This window comes from Polypterus senegalus, chromosome 5 (genome assembly GCF_016835505.1).
Source record: "Polypterus senegalus isolate Bchr_013 chromosome 5, ASM1683550v1, whole genome shotgun sequence".
NCBI classification, from domain to species: domain Eukaryota; kingdom Metazoa; phylum Chordata; class Cladistia; order Polypteriformes; family Polypteridae; genus Polypterus; species Polypterus senegalus.
In genome coordinates, this window is record NC_053158.1 from 196,331,885 (window position 1) to 196,351,586 (window position 19,702).

Sequence of the window (19,702 nt, forward strand, 5' to 3'; positions counted from 1 at the left end):
AATTGCGACATAGTGGAGTGACTTCTAAATGATTTGGTTCTGCCGATGGGTCATCTGACACGGACCTCCTTCTGTTGGGTTGTCTCCACAATAATGATGCCTCTTTTTCTGAAGGGGGCAGTTGGGTGATTTCTTGAGACTGTGGTAGAAGACAACGACCAGTGCCCCCTCTCAACCCAAGGTGGTATTACATACCTGGGAAGAGCCTGGTTGGTGACCCTCAGACGCACATGTGCTCCTTCTGCTTCACCAGCTATTTACCCCACGGTTCCTGGAAGAAGGTGTCACTCATTACGAGGACACACCGCAGAAAACAGATCCCTCCCACAGTGATTAAAGAAGGCGTTGTTAGCCGAGAAAGTTTCCTGAAGCAAGGACACCCTTGATTTTCCTTTGTTTTGGTGCCATCAAGTGCACCTTTTGTTTACAACTTGATTAAACAGGGATGACCGGGTTGGTGCCCCAACATTTCAACTTGTGAAGCTGCAATCCAGTTGACCATGGCAGATAGATAGATAGATAGATAGATAGATAGATAGATAGATAGATAGATAGATAGATAGATAGATAGATAGATAGATAGATAGATAGATAGATAGATAGATAGATAGATATGAAAGGCACTATATGATAGATAGATAGTGTCGAGGACCGGGGCCGGCGGGGCTTGAAGGACCGGAAGTGGGCGTGTGCCCATCTGGGATCACGTGGGGGCCGCCTTCCTGGTTGCTTTGGGGGCCACGGGCCCCTACAGGGTGGGGCTTTCATGCCCTGAACCCCCCAAAGCAATCAGGAAGGCGGCCCCCACGTGATCCCAGATGGGCACACGCCCACTTCCGGTCCTTCAAGCGTGGCTCGTGGCCCCTGGCATCCTCAACAATAGATAGATAGATAGATAGATGAGAAAGGCACTATATAATAGAAAGATAGATAGATAGATAGATAGATAGATAGATAGATAGATAGATAGATAGATAGATGTGAAAGGCACTATGATGATAGATAGATAGATAGATAGATAGATAGATAGATAGATAGATAGATAGATGTGAAAGGCACTATATGATAGATAGATAGATAGATAGATAGATAGATAGATAGATAGATAGATAGATAGATAGATAGATAGATAGATAGATGTGAAAGGCACTATATGATAGACAGATAGATAGATAGATAGATAGATAGATAGATAGATAGATAGATAGATAGATAGATAGATAGATAGATAGATAGATAGATAGTGTGATGAATGGTGGCCGGCTCCATTACCTTGCTAGGATGCCTCCAAAATGGAAGAACAAGGGGAGAGGACTTCTGATTGGCACTGTCTTCCCAGAACTGTCATTTGTCAGCCCCCCTGGGTTACAACGCTACCTCGGATTGTTGCAGGGCTGCACAAAAATTACTATTAGCCAACACAGTCCTTTTGGGAACCGTGGATGCCACATGGAGGAAGCTGTGGGAGCTGAGGGAGCTACAGAGCTGTACTTTGGGTTTCACCTGCACCTGGGAGCAATTCCAGACCTCCTTAATGACCCACCTGGAGTGTTCCCGGGTGTGATTTACAAAGGAGCCAGCTGCCTCCCAGAAGAGGCTAGAGAGTCAGAGGATAAGGCTGGTGAGGCTCACATGTGAAAGAGAAAGGAAGCTGCAAGGCTCTGGAGGAAAGGGATGGAGTCTCATTGTGCTTGTGACTGGTGACATCAGTCCTTGGAGACTGCTTTGGATTTGGGTGCCTTTACATGAATAAAAGGCTTTTGTTGGACTGAGCTGGTATTTTTGCCTATTTGTGTCAAGTTGGGGTGACAGGTGTGTCCCTGGTCTTCACAATAGATAAATAGTTAGATCGAGAGTGTACTATTGGACAGATAGATAGATAGATAGATAGATAGATAGATAGATAGATAGATAGATAGATAGATAGATAGATAGATAGATAGATAGATAGATAGATAGATAGATAGATAGATAGGTGAGAAAGGCACTATATGATTGATAGATAGCAGTGAAGCCCTACACAGGAGTACTGCTGTTGGTATAAAGGAGCCCCCATTGTGTTTCTTGACACACATCTGCTGAATAATTTGTTACCTGAAAGTTCTCAGTGTTAGTGTTTCAGAGAGAAGATGTACAGCAATGTTCATAATGGCCCACCATTTTGTCTTCTTTCTCTCTTTTGCTACTGCCTCAAGGTGGTCCAGAGGGTGTGCCTGCCTTTTGTATTTGATATGGTGGGCAGCACAACTGTTAATGCTGCTGTGTCACAGCTTGACCTTCCTGAACTCATATCCCAGTTTGCTCGCTCCTTGTGTGTGGAGTTTGCTCAGGACGACTTGGCCAAACGACCGATGCAGAAGACTCATGGAGAGCTCCAGGAATTGCTCATCTGCAGTGATTGCAAACTCAAAAGGCTGTGCTGCCAAATATTAGGTTGAGGGTTGGCATAATTTTTGTTCATGCCATTTTTATTTGTGTTATTATTTGAAATATTCTGTAAATACAGAATAAACAATAATGGGTGCCGATTACTTTTGTCAGTTTCAGGCTATTTCAGAGACAATTGTGAGTTCTTTTTTAATGGTAGGGTTCAAACAAATTTGTCCACGTCTGTATGATCTCCCAGAAATTTCCTTAGAGGGTTTCTTATCTTTCAAATGACGTCTTTCATTTTGCTGCAGACAGTAACAATCTGAACCATACGAAGGACATTTTGAAAATCAATAAGAAATGGCCACCATCGCTGTGCAGCTGGGGATGCGACTTCTAATTTCTAATCTATGCCATGTAGTCACACATTTGAAAGTCTAAACAGCTCCATTTTCTAAGTCATCGCTTCTGCTCATAATTATTGTGGGCACCCAGCACAAAAGCAGCCCTTGAATTTTCATCCTCGCCCCCATTATCTGCACGCAGCCGATAATTACCTGACTGCAGAACAACGGCACTCTGCTGTCTCTTCTCCTGCATTCGCTGGTATCTTTTGGCTCCGAGCCACCCGCGCACACACGCCTGGACGAGAACAATCCTGTCAATCATCTCCTTCACCATCAGGTTTAGTTGCTCCACGTGGTAATACTTGAGGAACACCTGACAGGTCAAAATAGAAATACGAGGGGGATTACAGAAATGGCTTGACAGTCAGACATTACTTTAGACCAGAGGTGGGCAAACTTTTCTCTCCGAGGCCCACACAGACATCTGTAAGGTCTGTAGTGGGCCACATATGACAAAAATCAAAATTTGCACATAATTTTCACACAAAAATATATTTATTAGTTATATAACTAAACTGTTCAAAAAATTAAAGGAACATTTTGAAAAACACATCAGATCTTAATGGGGAAAAAAAATCCTGCTGCTGGCTATCTCTACTGATATGGACTGATATGGTAATGTGTTAGGAATGAAAGGGCGCCACATCATTTGATGGAAATGAAAACGATCAACCTACAGAGGGCTGAATTCAAAGACACCCCGAAAATCCAAGTGAAAAAAATGATGCGACAGGCAGGCGAGAAATGTAGACAACGGATGTGTCCTGGGGGATCTTCTCCCAGATCTGGACCAGGACATCACTGAGCTCCTGGACAGTCTGAGGTGCAACCTGGCGGCGTCGGATGGACCGAAACATAATGTCCCACCCAGAGGTGTTCTATTGGATTGAGGTCAAGCGAGTCAGCGTGGGGGCTGGTCAATGGTATCAGTTCCTTCATCCTCCAGGAACTGCCTGCATACTCTCGCTACATGAGGCTGGGCATTGTCGTGCACCAGGAGGAACCCAGGACCCACTGCACCAGTACAGGGTTTGACAATGGGACCAATGATTTCCTCCCAATACCTAATGGCAGTCAAGGTGTCGTTGTCTAACTTGTAGAGGTCTGTGTGTCCCTCCATAGTTATGCCTCCCCAAACCATAACTGACCCACCACCAAATCGGTCATGCTGAACGATGTTACAGGCAGCATAACATTCTCCATGGCTTCTCCAGACCCTTTCATGTCTGTCACATGTGCTCAGGGTGAATCTGTGAAAAGAACAGAGTGCCAATGGTGGATCTGCCAATTTTGGTATTCTATGGCAAATGCCAATTCAGCCCCACGGTGCCGGCCATGAAGTCAGTTTCTGATTGTTTAGTCAGAGACATTCACACCAGTGGCCTGCCTGCTGGAGGTCATTTTGTAGGCTCTGGCAGTGCTCATCCTGTTCCTTCTTGCCCAAAGGAGCAGATACCAGTCAGTCCTGCTGATGGGTTAAGGATCTTCTACGAGGGGCCCTGTCCAGCTCTCCTAGAGTAACTGCCTGTCTCTTGGAATCTCCTCCATGCCCTTGAGACTGTGCTGGGAGTCACAGCAAACCTTCTGGCAATGGCATGTATTAAAGTGCCATCCTGGAGAAGATGGACCACCTTTGCAAACTCTGTAGGGTCCAGGTATCGCCCCATGCGGGTCTTGTTCAAAAAGCGGACGCTATTTGTTTTTAAGATTAGGCACCCTTACACTATTTTAATATTAGGCACCTACTGTAAATTTTTCTTTTTCTTTTATATATATTTCTAATATATATATATATATATATATATATATATATATATATATATATATATATATATATATATATATATATATATATATATATATATATTTGGGGTGGCAAACAGGCAAATACATTGATTTTCTGAATATATAAAGTCATTCCCGAATATATAAAGTCAAAACTTGATTATATAAAGTCACTGTCGGAATATATAAAGACAAAACTTGAATATATAAATCAGCGTCGGAATATATAAAGTCAAAACTTGAATATATAAAGTTAGTGTCGGAATATATAAAGACATTCCCGAATATATAAAGTTAAACCTTGAATATATAAAGTCAAAACCTGAGTATATAAAGTCAGCGTTGGAATATCTATCCATTTCCCAACACGTTGAATCCGACCACAGGGTCACGGTGGTCTGCTGGAGCCAATCCCAGCCAACACTGGGTGCAAGGCAGGAACCAATCCTGGGCAGGACACATGCATCATTTTCAAAACATTAACCGAACAGTGTTTTTTTAATTTATTTTTCTGAATACGTTTTTGTTAAATTATTTAAGTTTTTTTAGTTTACTAAAAATGTGCCTGAGTTGTTTCAATCAATATATTTTGACATTGACTTTATATATTCAGGAATGAGTTTATAAATTCCGATGCTAACTTTATATATTCAAGTTTTGACTTTATATATTCCAGCGCTGACTTTATATATTCTGACGCTGACTTTATATATTCAAGTTTTGACTTTATATTTTCAGAAAAAAGTTTTGACTTTATATATTCTGACGCCGACTTTATATATTCAGAAAATCAATGTATTTGCCTGTTTGGCACCCCATAATATATATATATATATATATATATATATATATATATATATATATATATATATATATATATATATATATATATATATATATATATATATACACACAGAGAGAGAGAGAGAGAAGATTTGTGTATTGTGCTAATATACTTGCCTGTTTATTGTGGCTATGATGCTTAGGGCACTGTTTTTGAGGTCAACAGCAACACCTAGCATTCACTATATACAATATATATAAAATATATAATATATATATATATATACTAGCTGTGTAAGCCTGTGCTGTGAAAAGCCTGGGCTTACACAGAAAATAGTTTCCTAGAAACTATTGAAATCATCAGAAGAAAAATTGAAATGTAGAGATGTCAGGTAATTGAAAGGACTTACTCTGGGCATCTCCCTCCTAGGAGGTTTTGTTTTGCCAACGTGTTGGTCTTGCTTGACAGACACACGCACTTCCACGTGTAGATGTTTACATATAATATATATATATGTAGTTATTTTCTTCATAAGTCAATGTAACTTTTTTGTGTGACAAACTTAAATAAACCAATTTTCAAGGTAAAACAACACATTGCATTAAAAATGTCTACTGAATCCAGTTAGCAAATTATTTATTTGTTCAGTTATACAAGAGGTAAAAATAAATGTCATCATATTTCTCAAAAGAATACATGGAGGTTCCGGGCCTCATAGTTTCTGAAGTGCTCAGTTCTGTTGGTTGCCTAAAACTCTCCTGACTGCAGCTGGATACTTCTCGAACGTCACTGTAAATGTACGGTTACACGCAGTACAAAGTCCACGTCTGTAAACACACGCTTCTGCTTGTGCACATGTAACGTTATGGAAGAGCTTGCTCATTTGTTTACATGTTACAAATGTCACTTTTGTTAACAAAATCACAAAGGTTTTAAGTGTGTATGCTGGCCGCACCAACTGGCATTACAGGCGAGGCCGTAGTTTGCCCACCCTCGCTTTAGGGTACCAAGAAAATATCCATACGCCATTTTGCTATCGCCATCAGCCAATACAGTTGAAGCAAGGCAGGATGGATGCACGAGTTTGTGCTGTTCATGCCATAATCTGAGCTACCATCTGTATGATGCAGCAGAACATACAATTTGTCAGACCAGGCAACATTTTGCCAGTCTTACGTTATTCATTTTTGCTGACTACCTGCTGATTGCAGCCTCACTAGCAGAAGTAGGACCTGACGTGATCCTCTGTTGGTGACTTCTTTTATTTACTCACAGAACACCCTCTCTGATTTTTTCTTATGAGTGTGTAAACTTCATATTTCGACTGTAGTACTGTATGTGAAGCTCTTCCTGAGATGCTGAAAGTATCATGTCTGGAATCAACAATCATATCACAGGCAAAGCTGCTTCAATCACATGCCTTTTCAATTCTAATGTTTAGTCAAACAAAAGGTACAATTTGAGGCCATTTCTGCATGTTATAAAGTTGCACCACATGATTGGCCATGTGCGGGAGAGGCCTATTTGTGTAAACGCACAGGTGGAGCTAATAAAGAGGCCACTGAGTGCTAATGTATATATGTTTAAAAAAATGACCAAAAATAACCAAATAATAACCAAAAAATACTGTATGAGGGTTGACTACACTCTATATGTACATTACATTTAAGGTCTTACTTTGGTTTTTCCAATAACCCAGTTGTCAAGTTTTGCTTTTTCCAAAATTGCAATGCACGTTTCTGGGCTAACTGGAGGATCTTCATTGGATTTGAATGCAAGAAAAAAGTACCTGTAAAATAAATACAGTAACTGTTAAAATATGTACTTTTGAGGAAAGATTTATTTAAGAGGTTACATAAATGCTGCAACAACCTTTGATAACAGAGCATAGATAGATAGATAGATAGATAGATAGATAGATAGATAGATAGATAGATAGATAGATAGATAGATAGATAGAAATATGCTATAAGACTAACACTGAAATGTATTACATGGACAATTCTGCACCTGTGAAACGCAAAACTTACTAAAGATATTTTTTTCCATGGAACATAAAGACTATGGTTCTCTTGTTCATACTTTCATGTTTACTAATATTCCTTTCTGCAATTGCAAAAAGCATAAAAATCCATATTGCACAAATAACGTCAATTCTATTTATGCCTCCCATGCACATCAGCACAGAGGAGTGCGATACTTTTTCTGTAAAATGTGTTACGTGGCCTGTTTTTCACACATTACTTACCATGTTTTCTGCACCACTCGTCATAAACCTGCTCCCTAACGCACCGTCGCCTAACCTCCAAGTATACAGTGGTGTGAAAAACTATTTGCCCCCTTCCTGATTTCTTATTCTTTTGCATGTTTGTCACACAAAATGTTTCTGATCATCAAACACATTTAACCATTAGTCAAATATAACACAAGTAAACACAAAATGCAGTTTTTAAATGATGGTTTTATTATTTGAGAAAAAAATCCAAACCTACATGGCCCTGTGTGAAAAGTAATTGCCCCTTCCTAACTGTGGTGTATCACACCTGAGTTCAATTTCCGTAGCCACCCCAGGCCTGATTACTGCCACACCTGTTTCAATCAAGAAATCACTTAAATAGGAGCTGCCTGACACAGAGAAGTAGACCAAAAGCACCTCAAAAGCTAGACATCATGCCAAGATCCAAAGAAATTCAGGAACAAATGAGAACAGAAGTAATGATCTATCAGTCTGGTAAAGGTTATAAAGCCATTTCTAAAGCTTTGGGACTCCAGCGAACCACAGTGAGAGCCATTATCCACAAATGGCAAAAACATGGAACAGTGGTGAACCTTCCCAGGAGTGGCGGCCGACCAAAATTACCCCAAGAGCGCAGAGATGACTCATCCGAGAGGTCACAAAGACCCCAGGACAACGTCTAAGAACTGCAGGCCTCACTTGCCTCAATTAAGGTCAGTGTTCACAACTCCACCATAAGAAAGAGACTGGGCAAAACAGCCTGCATGGCAGATTTCCAAGACGCAAACCACTGTTAAGCAAAAAGAACATTAGGGCTCGTCTCAATTTTGCTAAGAAACATCTCAATGATTGCCAAGACTTTTGGGAAAATACCTTGTGGACTGATGAGACAAAAGTTGAACTTTTGGAAGGCAAATGTCCGTTACATCTGGCGTAAAAGGAACACAGCATTTCAGAAAAGAACATCATACCAACAGTAAAATATGGTGGTGGTAGTGTGATGGTCTGGGGTTGTTTTCTGCTTCAGGACAGGCTTGCTGTGATAGATGGAACCATGAATTCTACTGTCTTCCTGAAGACTTTGGAGTGGCCTAGTCAAAGTCCTGACCTGAATCCAATTGAGATGCTATGGCATGACCTTAAAAAGGCGGTTCATGCTAGAAAACCCTCAAATAAAGCTGAATTACAACAATTCTGCAAAGATGAGTGGGCCAAAATTCCCCCAGAGTGCTGTAAAAGACTCATGAACTTGATTGCAATTGCTGCTAAGGGTGGCCCAACCAGTTATTAGGTTCAGGGGCAATACTTTTTCACACAGGGCCATGTAGGTTTGGATTTTTTCTCCCTAAATAATAAAACCATCATTTAAAACTGCATTTTGTGTTTAGTTATATTTGACTAATGGTTAAATGTGTTTGATGATCAGAAACATTTTGTGTGACAAACATGCAAAAGAATAAGAAATCAGGAAGGGGGCAAATAGTTTTTCATACCACTGTATGTACACTTCCAGTGATTTTTTTTTTATTTTCAATGGAGATCTTAATTGAAATACTAAATGACAGACAGATGCATGAAGAACGAATGCATCAAAATACTTCCTGACAGAAACTAAACAACAATTCTTCTTGGGTGAATGACAAGAATATCGCTAAAAGCGAAATGCAATTTTTTTGCAAATTTTGCTGCAAAGCAAAATGCTGAGTTTTGCTGCACATTCTGTTTTACTTGAATCATTTCATCACTAGTTATTATCTTGAACCCAATACTTCTAGAATAATAATCAAATACTTCTCTGACAGGTACCAGATAGACCAGGGGTCCTCAATCACGGTCCTGGAGGGCTGCAGTGGGTGCAGGTTTTTGCTCCAACCAAATTGCTTAACAAGAAGCTCTTATTGCTCAAGTAACACTTCTGCTTCACTTTAGTTGTCTCGCTCGTTAAGATTTTCAGCCCTTATTGCTTATTTTATCCTTAAACAGATGTAGTCTTGGTTTTTAATTGCTCCTTATTAGCAATAACACGCAAATGACAAAATAAACCAGCATTTCTCCATTTAGCTTGTTTCCATTTACACCCGTGTGTATTTATCATGCACTTAAATACTTGGAAGGAAAGTGAAGAGAAAAAAGTGAAGGACTGAGAATTAGTCCTCCATATTAGCCTTCAGATCATTTGGATGATGTCCTTAGAAAGGGGATGACAATCTGGGGTGTGAGAATGACCTGACATAGCAGAGTTAAAGAAATAACAAGCCATGAAATTAGATTATTGGCAAGAATTGCTTTCAAATTAAGCAAACAGGTTAGAAAAAAAACCTGCAGCCACTGTAGCCCTCCAAGACTGTGACTGAGGACCCCGAGATAGACCTTACTGATATTGAAAAGGTAAAGCTCCAAAATGGTTGTGTAGTTGTAAGGTTTATTTCTTGCTGACTTACACATTATATGTGATTATTCTGTTTGTGAATGACACGTATCTCTGGTTTTTATTCAGTGAATTTAAAAGAAGACAAACCTAAATTAAAAAAAGTGAGGCTCACCTGTTGATGAAATTTGCAAAGAGGACCCGATGAGAATACCCCTGTCTCCTAATTTTAGCTGTTTCGAGGACACCCGTGTAACGGAGTTGGACCAACACCTTTTCTCGGTCAAACTTGCTGGCTTGACGATCATTGTTAGGCTTGATACACCGGACAAAGTGGGGCTGTCCTGCTACCATTTTGGAGAGGAGATCCATGAGAGAATACTGTAAAACAAACGATAAAGACTTAGAGTTCAAGCCAAGTTCCCTACAGACTTACCTGAGTGAAATCAGAAAGTGACTCAAATTTGCTCATGAGAAAAATACTCAAGCAAAAGTTTTAAAGTATCTAATACTGTACAGAAGTACGAGTAAATGTAGGATCTTCCTATTTTTTATATAGAATGTTACACATGCATGGTTGTGGACCTCTTGGATGGCTCATGTAAGCCGAGTAATAACGTCACACTGTGCACCGGTGCCCCCATGGTTGTGTACTCAGCCTACTTCTGCTCAGTCTGCTGACTCATGATCGTACGGCTGTGCACAGCTCTAACACCATCGTTAAATTTGCAGATGACACAATGGTGGGGGATCTCATCAGCAATGGAGATGAGTCAGCTTACAGAATAGAGAAAATCAACAATTAGTCAGCTAATGCAAGTAGAACAATCTGATCCTTAATGTGGGCAAGACGAAAGGAAATGATTGTTGACTTCCAGAAGGCCCATGCCACCCACAACCCACTGCACATCGAGGGCACTGCAGTAGAATTGGAAGCACCTGGAAGCTGACCGTGCTTGTTCAATTCACACCACCTCCATAGCCAAGAAGGTACTGCAGCATCTCCACTGAAGAAGACAAGACTACCACCCCCCATTTTCATGACATTGTACAGGGGGCACCTGTGAGAGTGTTCTGATCAGATGCATCCCTGTCTGGTTTGGAAACTGCAGTGTCTCTGACCATAAGGTCCTACAATGTATAACGCACACTGCAGAAAAGATCGTTGGGTCCTTCCTGCCCACCATTAATGATATCTTTGTGAATCGTTGCACCCACAAAGCCTACAGTCCTGTTCCACCCCTCCCACTGTCTCTTTGTCCCATTTACATCTGGCAGAAGGTGCTGTAGCATCCAAACCACTTCTGGGAGGTTCTACAACAGCTTCTACCCCTTGGCTGTCAGGAATCTGAACTTGGTGCTGCCTCTCTGCCTTCAGATCTGCCCCTACTAGCGAATTTACATGCAAGACATTTGTTACACTTGTACACTTGCACTGGGTGTGACGAGGATGGACAGGATTTGAAATGAGAACATTAGAGGGTCAGGTCAAGTTGGACGGTTGGGAGACAAAGTCAGAGAGGAGAGATTGAGTTGGTTTGGACATGTGCAGAGGAGAGATGCTGGGTGAATTGGGAGAAGGATGCTAAGGATGGAGCTGCTAGGGAAGAGGAAAAGAGAAAGGCCTAAGAGAAGGTTTATGGATATGGTGAGAGAGGACATAGAGGTGATGGGTGCGAAAGATCAAGAAGCAGAGGAAAGAAAGATATGAAAGAAGATGATCCGCTGTGGCAACCCCTAACGGGAGCATCCGCAAGAAGAAGAAAAAGAAGAAGAAGACATTTGTTACAATTGTCACTATTGTTGTTTTCTCAATATTAGTTTTACTGTTATCATTATTCATTAATTATTAATTTAATTATTACGATGGAATCACGCACATATTATTTATTTTTAATTATTCATTTAGTGATTATAGTATAGTATGGTTCTTTACCCCTAGTTAAATAGTATAGTTTCTTTAACACATGGACTGGAGACATTGGGGGGGCGGGTGTTTTAGGAACACGCCCTGTGGGTGGAGCCTTTGCAGCACAGGATGTCACTGCTATTCGCTACACACTTTTGTCCCCAGACGTGTATTTTCGTTTTACATTTCACGTCTGGCCCCACAAGACTACAACACGTCCTATTTATAATTACTTCTTTGGTAAGTAATGAAAATGCAACTAAATTACATTTACAAGTAACGTGCACCACACTACTTCAAATGTACTTTACCCGAAAATAAGATGCAACAGTCTGTGTTCTCATATTAGTGGTTTCTCTTGGATGGTGGGTAGCATCTCCAGAGTCACTCTGTACAAATAAAAAACAACAAAAAAAAAAGCAAATTGGGTACTAAATCATGCAAACACGATTTTCCAATTACGCATTTAAAGGATTCATAATCAACATCTAAAAAAAACACAGGGGAGAGAAACATCGAGGGGGGAAAATGAAATCTATGGTGTTCTACGGCCTAAACAATTGCAAATTATGAATGGGATTTTAAAAGTGGGGAGGTCATTCTTTTACCTCAATGATGGACAACGGACTGAAAAACCTGAGAATTTCCATCTTTACAAAAAAAGCAAGCGGAAAAAGAAAAGACAAGGAGGGCAGAAATTATTGGTTCTACCCTCGTGAAAGTCGACTCGACTTCGATAGTCCACACGCCCCTTGATGTTTCCGTAAAAGACATACCTTGGCAGCATGAATCGTTTTTTGGGGAGTATGTGGCCGATTGAGTCCAACTCCTTTACCCCTTGTGTGGGCCAAGTTACCTATAAAGGTACAAAAAAAAATGATATTGTTAGGGTACAAACAACACTACTGTATAAAGTAGACTTAAGGAGTTTCTATAGGGCTGCAGAGTTTCACTTTAACCATTTTTATTAGTAGAGCTGTTTTATTTTTTTTGGTATTTGTTTGGACTTAGTTTTAGCTGACTGATTTTTTTCATTTTAGGACCCTTTATAGTTTCTAACAGCTAGAGTTTGGTTTTAGTTGCCTGTTTCAGTTAATCTTCTTCTTCTTTCGGCTGCTCCCGTTAGGGGTTGCTACAGTGGATCATCTTCTTCCATATCTTTTTGTCCTCTGCATCTTGTTGTTACACCCATCACCTGCATGTCCTCTCTCACCACATCCATAAACCTTTGCTTAGGCCTTCCTTTTTTCCTCTTCCCTGGCAGCTCTATCCTTAGCATCCTTCTCCCAGTATACCCAGCATGTCTCCTCTGCACATGTCCAAACCAACACAATCTCACCTCTCTGACTTTGTCTCCCAACTGTCCCACCTGAGCTGACCCTCTAATGTCCTCATTTCTTATCTTATCCATCCTCGTCACACCAAATGTAAATCTTAACATCTTTAACTCTGCCACTTCCAGCTCTGTTTCCTGCTTTCTGGTCAGCGCCACCGTCTCCAGCCCATATAACGTAGCTGGTCTCATTACCGTCCTGTAGACCTTCCCTTTCACTCTTGCTGATACCCGTCTATCACAAATTAATCCAGACACTCTTGTCCACACATTCCACCCTGCGTGCACTCTCTTCTTCACCTCTCTTCAACAATCACCATTACTCTGTACTGTTGATCCCAAGTATTTTAACTCAACCACCTTCGCCAACTTTACTCCCTGCATCCTCCCCATTCCACTGACCTCCCTCTCATTCACACCCATGTATTCTGTTTTGTTCCTACTGACCTTCATTCCTATCCTCTCTAGAGCAGATCACCACCTCTCCAGGGTCTCCTCAACCTGCTCCCTACTATCGCTACAGATCACAATGTTATCAGCAAACATCATAGTCCAAAGGGACCATTGCAAATAAGAAAGGGCTCAGAGCCGATCCCTGATGTGATCCCACCTCCAACTTGAATATATCCATCACTCCTAACGCAGACCTCACTACTGACACACTTCCCTCGTACATATCCTGTACAACTCTTACATACTTCTCTGCCACTCCTGACTTCCTCATACAATACCACAGCTCCTCTCGAGGCACCCTGTCATATGCTTTCTCCAGGTCCACAAAGACACAATGCAACTCCTTCTGGCCTTCTCTTAACTTCTCCATCAACATCCTCAGAGCAAACATTGCATCTGTGGTGCTCTTTCTTGGCATGAAACTATACTGCTGCTCACTAATCATCACCTCACTTCTTAACTGAGCTTCCACTACTCTTTCCCATAACTTCATGCTGTGGCTCATTAATTTTATTCCCCTGCAGTTTCTGCAGTCCTGCACATCCCCATTATTCTTAAATATCGGCACCAGTACACTTCTTCTCCACTCCTCAGGCATCCTCTCACTTTCCAAGATTCCATTAAACAATCTGGTTAATAACTCCACTGCCATCTCTCCTAAACACCTCCATGCTTCCATAGGTATGTCATCTGGACCAACGGCCTTTCCAATTTTCATCCTCTTCAAAGCTGTCCTTACTTCCTCCTTGCTAATCCATTGCACTTCCTGATTCACTATCTCCACATCATCCAACATCTTTTCTCTCTCGTTCTCTTCATTCATCACCCTCTCAAAGTACTCTTTCCATCTGCTCAACACACTCTCCTCGCTTTTGAGTACATTTCCATCTTTATCCTTTATCACCCTAACCTTCTGCACATCTTTCCCAACTCGGTCCCTCTGGCAGCTCTACAGCTAACCATGCCTCCATTGAAACCTGTGTACATGCATCATGAACTACGATATCTGTGTCAATACAATTTGTTTAAATAAATGAGAGAGAAGGGAATGACCAAGAAGTACAAATAAGTTTTGGACTACAAAACATATGGATAACGTTCTCAGGAAAAGAAAAATGTACAACGTGATTTGTCTTGGCAGGATGGAAGCACTAATTAGCCATTATCTGCTAGGCCTGCCTTCTAATTACGAAACTGGTTGGAATGAAAACCGTCGCCCACAATAGACTGCCAGAACCAGAGTTGACTACTCCTGCTATTGTGCTTCTATTAGTCGTTTATTGTTATTTAACACAGACAAAGCCTTTGTGTAGGTTTTGTTATGCAGCGGTAAGTCACTAACAAAGTGACTCTTGCTACAGCTGTAAAGACTGTACGTATTAATGGTCAAAAAGGCAAACGCTGAAAAACAGGGTATTCTATAGGTAGTTCCTGCTGTACAGTAATGTGTTTTTATTGGTGCTTTGTAAGTCTTATTTAGACCAAACAAAGCCTTTCATATGGTTTTGTTATACAGCAACAATTGAGAAGTATATGCCCCTAGATAGCTTCTATCGTAAAACGATGACAAAGTACATTACTCAGATATTAATAACACAGGTACACCATGCGGGCAAACGTATGTGAACAGCCATCCAAATTTTCGAGTTCAGGTGTTTAATTGTTAATAGGTGCATAAAATCAAGCACACTGAGCACAGAAGAGCTGGTGGTGGGCTTCCAGCATGCCAAGGAGCCTCTGAGATCAGTCACCATCCAGGAGAGGAAGTGGAAGTGGTGATCAAATGCTTCTGTCCACACATCCACACTACAGAGTAACTGCTAGAATTTTGCTTTTGATAATCTGATCCTCTATGGATGAATTGAAAATGGTTCTGTTTCATCCAAACCTGATTTTGTTCTGCTGATGATCCTGTTATATATTCTGCTTAGGGTGCGAGTGATTTCAATATTTGGAGTTTTCCAGCTTCAGTACAGTACCCCATTATTTTTACAGTGACACACACAGGCAGTACCACTATAAGGAGGAGCTGGTCTGACTTGTCAGTGCATTAGAAATAAGGCTGTACGTTCACAGTTTAAAATTTGAAACAGTCCCATTTTCCAGTAAACTGCAAGAGCACTATCACTTAAATAAATATAATGGTATATTAATGTAGCGAAACCAACTCTAAGGCCACAGGATTGTGTTCTCTTTCCTCTGCCAAATGCCTCACAGAGCCAGAAAGTGAATCATGATTCAAGGTTCAGAAGAAGGTGAAAATAAATATTCTTTATTCCCACTTTCCCTCCTGAGCTCGATAAATGGCAGATTTGTCTTCTTGCTATAAGTCTAAATTCCTGTACATGGGAAGCACACTTCTACAGTATGTCTTTCCCTGTTTAACCTTTGATTTCTTTTTTGTAATAAAGGAAAAAAAAACTTAATTCAATGAAATATCATGAAGTAAATAATTAGAGTTGAAGATACAACTTAGAATATAAAGATCCTGGGTTGGGGCCGGCACGGTGGCACAGTGGTAGCGCTGCTGCCTCGCAGTTAGGCGACTCGGGTTCGCTTCCCGGGTCCTCCCTGCGTGGAGTTTGCATGTTCTCCCCGTGTCTGCGTGGGTTTCCTCCCACAATCCAAAGACATGCAGGTTAGGTGGATTGGTGATTCTAAATTGGCCCTAGTGTGTGCTTGGTGTGTGGGTGTGTTTGAGTGTGTCCTGCGGTGGGTTGGCACCCTGCCCTGGATTGGTTCCTGTCATGTGCCCTGTGTTGGCTGGGATTGGCTCCAGCAGACCCCCGTGACCCTGTATTTGGATTCAGCAGGTTAGAAAATGGATGGATGGATGGATCCTGGGTTGGCGGGCTTGTTACTAGCTGGGGTTTGACGGTTTCCCCCTCTAGTCTGGCTGTGCAGTGGTGACTGTTTCCAAACATATCACACGAAGGACGAGTACTAAATCTGCATTGGTACAGCAGTGGACACTAGTCATACCTTTCTTACTGTATTGATGCTGACGTTTTGGTATTTATAAGTTTCTATTTCACATATACTGTAGTTATTTCTTGCTGAAAAGAATTCAACACTTTTGGCTTACTTCTCCAAGGGTAAGTATAGCGCTAAAGAGTTTAAACTAGTCCCAGTAAAATTCTATCATCTGAGTGATTCGGATAGGGCTAGAATTACTGAGGTCCTCTGGTAACAGGAGGGGAAATGAAAAAGTAAAGGCAAGAAAATGATGTGATAACCACAAGGGATAGAAGGTGAGGCAATAAAACATGTTCGCAATGGCTTATGGGTAGTTCAGACACACTGAGCTCGGCACTCTGCCATTAGGCGAGTTGAAGCCAAGGTCAAATGAACATGGATGCATCGGCTGTGGGGTTGCATCGTTGTGCAGAGGGAATGACGCCTGCTGAAATTCAACGAAGGGTACCTGTTTTGTGTAAACTTTACAATACCCCAAGTCATCATGCACTCTGGCACATACGGATCCATAGCTGATATCCAAATGTGTGCAGCAAGGATGGGCAACATATTCCGTTGGGCTTCTCAGTAGTGGGTCTGTCTGCGGAGAGAGTGTCGACCTCGTCAAGAGGTTTACTTACCTCGGCAGTGACATTCAATTCATGTCTCTGCTGACTCTTCCTATGAAGTCAGTAGATGGATTGGGAGAGCGTGGGGGTTCATGAGGTTGCTGGAAAGTGGTGTGTGGCACTCCCAATATCTCAGCTAAAGGATGAAGGTCCAAGTCTTTAGAGTTCTGGTGCTTCCTGTGTTGCTATACGGTTGCGAGACATGGATGCTATCCAGTGACCTGAGACGAAGACTACACTCCTTCGGTACTGTGTCTTTTGGAGAATCCTTAGGTACTGCTGGTTTGACTTTGTGTTGAACGAGTAGTTGCTCATGGAGTCTCAAATGAGGCACATTATCTGCATTGTGAAGGAGCGTCAGTTACATCGCTAAACCCATGTGGCACGATTCCCTGAGGGTGATTCGGCTTGCAGGATCCTCATTGTTGAGGACCAGGCCAAAGGGACACCCACGTAACAACTGGCTGTGGCAAACAGAAGGTCATTTCCGGAGGGTGGGACTGGACCACGTGTCTGCCTGGGGGGTTGCCAACCAAGATCCCGAGCTGTTTCGTCATGTGGTGGGTGCGGCAACGTGGTGTACCAGTGCTCCCCAACCTGATCTGACCTTCTCTTATGAAGGCATTTTCCATATTTATGTGTGCTTGTGTGCATGATGTCGATGGTTAACAACATCGAGCTTTGTTGGTTATGCTTGTTCGTCTCACTTTAAACCTTCCTGCCCATTCATAAACTTTTCATTGAGTCCTGCTGTTTTCACTTCCATATTGAGCCAATGTCCCTTGGCGAATTTCATCAGGTTTCACTCCCTCTGCACAAAGATGCCTCCCACAGCAGAGCGTCCATATTTACTTGACCTTGGTTTCCACTAGACTAATGGAAAAGCTCTGCGCTGTGCATGTTCTCACTACCCACAAGCCATTTCAAATGTGTCGAATTGCGTCAGCTTTTATCTATTGCGGTTAACACGTAATTATTTTTGATTAACTCTCTGTGAACACCGGGGGCCCTTCCACTCCCCAAACACAGAAACACAAGCAGGCATGGACACAAGTATAAAAGCCTAAAAAGGCTTTATTGTGGGAAACTCTTTAACAACTAGCGTTTCTTGCTACAATCACATGCATATGTAATAAGCACAGCACAATAGAGTAACTCTTGGGCTTCTTCTCTCTGATCAAACATCGAAGTATGCACATCGATTCCAGAGGATCCTAAAAGCGGCTGGGGTAGCAAGAAATTCAGTCTGGAATTCAGGGTTTGAATGTGGAGAGTTATGATGATATTCCAGAAGAAGATGACATTACTGTATTTGCATAAATGTATATTGTTGTACATGAAAAAATATAAGATAAAATAAGCCCTAGTGCATCTTCTGGAGCAAAAATTAATATAAGACCCTGTCTTATTTTCAGGGAAACATGGTAATGTAGCAAGTCAATTAAAATTAGGCAAAAGAAATTAATTAGTAGAAAAAGAATGAATGGGTAGAATGCAGCCACGGTAGTGCTCCAGGACCAGAGCTGCACACAAATGTTTTACTGCTTCCAGCTTATGCATTTTATTACAGAATACAACTACAGTTGTGGCCAAAGGTTTTGAGAATGACACAAGTGTTGATTTTCACAAAGTTTGCTGCTTCAGTGTTTTTAGATCTTTTTATCAGATGTTTCTATGGTATACTGAAGTAGACTTACAAGCATTTCATAAGTTTCAAAGGCTTTTATTGACAATTACATTCAGTTTATGCAAAGAGTCGATATTTGCAGTGTTGACGCTTTGTTCTTTTTCAAGACCTCTGCAATTCACCCTAGCAGGCTGGCAATCAACTTCTGGGGCAGATCCTGACTGATGACAGCTTATTCTTGCATCATCAGTGCTTGGAGTTTGTCAGAATTGGTGGCTTTTTGTTTATCCATCCGTCACCTCTTGAGGACTGACCACAAGTTCTCAATGGGATTAAGGGCTGGGGAGTTTCCTGGCCATGATGTTTTCTTCACCGAGCCACTTAGTTCTCACTTTTGCCTTCTGGTCCGGTGCTCCATTATGCTGGACAAGGCATTGTTTGTCACCAAACTGTTCTTGGATGGCTGAGAGAAGTTGCTCTCGGAGGATGTTTTAGTCCCATAGGACCAAGGAGTAGTAATTGGGCATTAAAAAGTTGGTACAACGCTGGGAAAATTGCATCACAAATGAAGGTGACTATGTAGAAAGTGAGGTCATTTGTTTTTGAAATCCTAAATGAATAGAGGTAAAAAAAGTGTGGAAACGTTTTGAACGTCCCTCGTATAACAATAAAATGTGAAAACTTACAAAGGGTGAATATTTTTTATAAGGACTGTATAAGCCAGAGCCCATGCTATGGGGGATTTAGTTATAAAAGCGGGCTGAGATCCTACAATAAAATGAACTTCCATCCAATGATAAACGTATTTAATCAAATTCTGTTTTTGGGATGAGCAGAGGGGAAATG

General features: G+C 41.3%; 1 protein-coding gene across 2 annotated transcripts in view; it reads right to left on the reverse strand.

Moving 5' to 3' along the window:
• The window catches only part of myo3a (myosin IIIA), a 390,102-nt gene that overhangs the window by 105,602 nt on the left and 264,798 nt on the right, over nucleotides 1-19,702 (reverse strand). For both annotated transcript variants that reach the window (XM_039753913.1, XM_039753915.1), the window contains 5 exons: nucleotides 12,636-12,715; nucleotides 12,171-12,248; nucleotides 10,126-10,331; nucleotides 7,024-7,135; nucleotides 2,928-3,090 (listed from right to left, as the gene is read on the reverse strand). In XM_039753913.1, coding sequence (XP_039609847.1) covers nucleotides 2,928-3,090; nucleotides 7,024-7,135; nucleotides 10,126-10,331; nucleotides 12,171-12,248; nucleotides 12,636-12,715 — 639 coding nt within the window. The remainder of the gene's footprint in view (nucleotides 1-2,927; nucleotides 3,091-7,023; nucleotides 7,136-10,125; nucleotides 10,332-12,170; nucleotides 12,249-12,635; nucleotides 12,716-19,702) is intronic.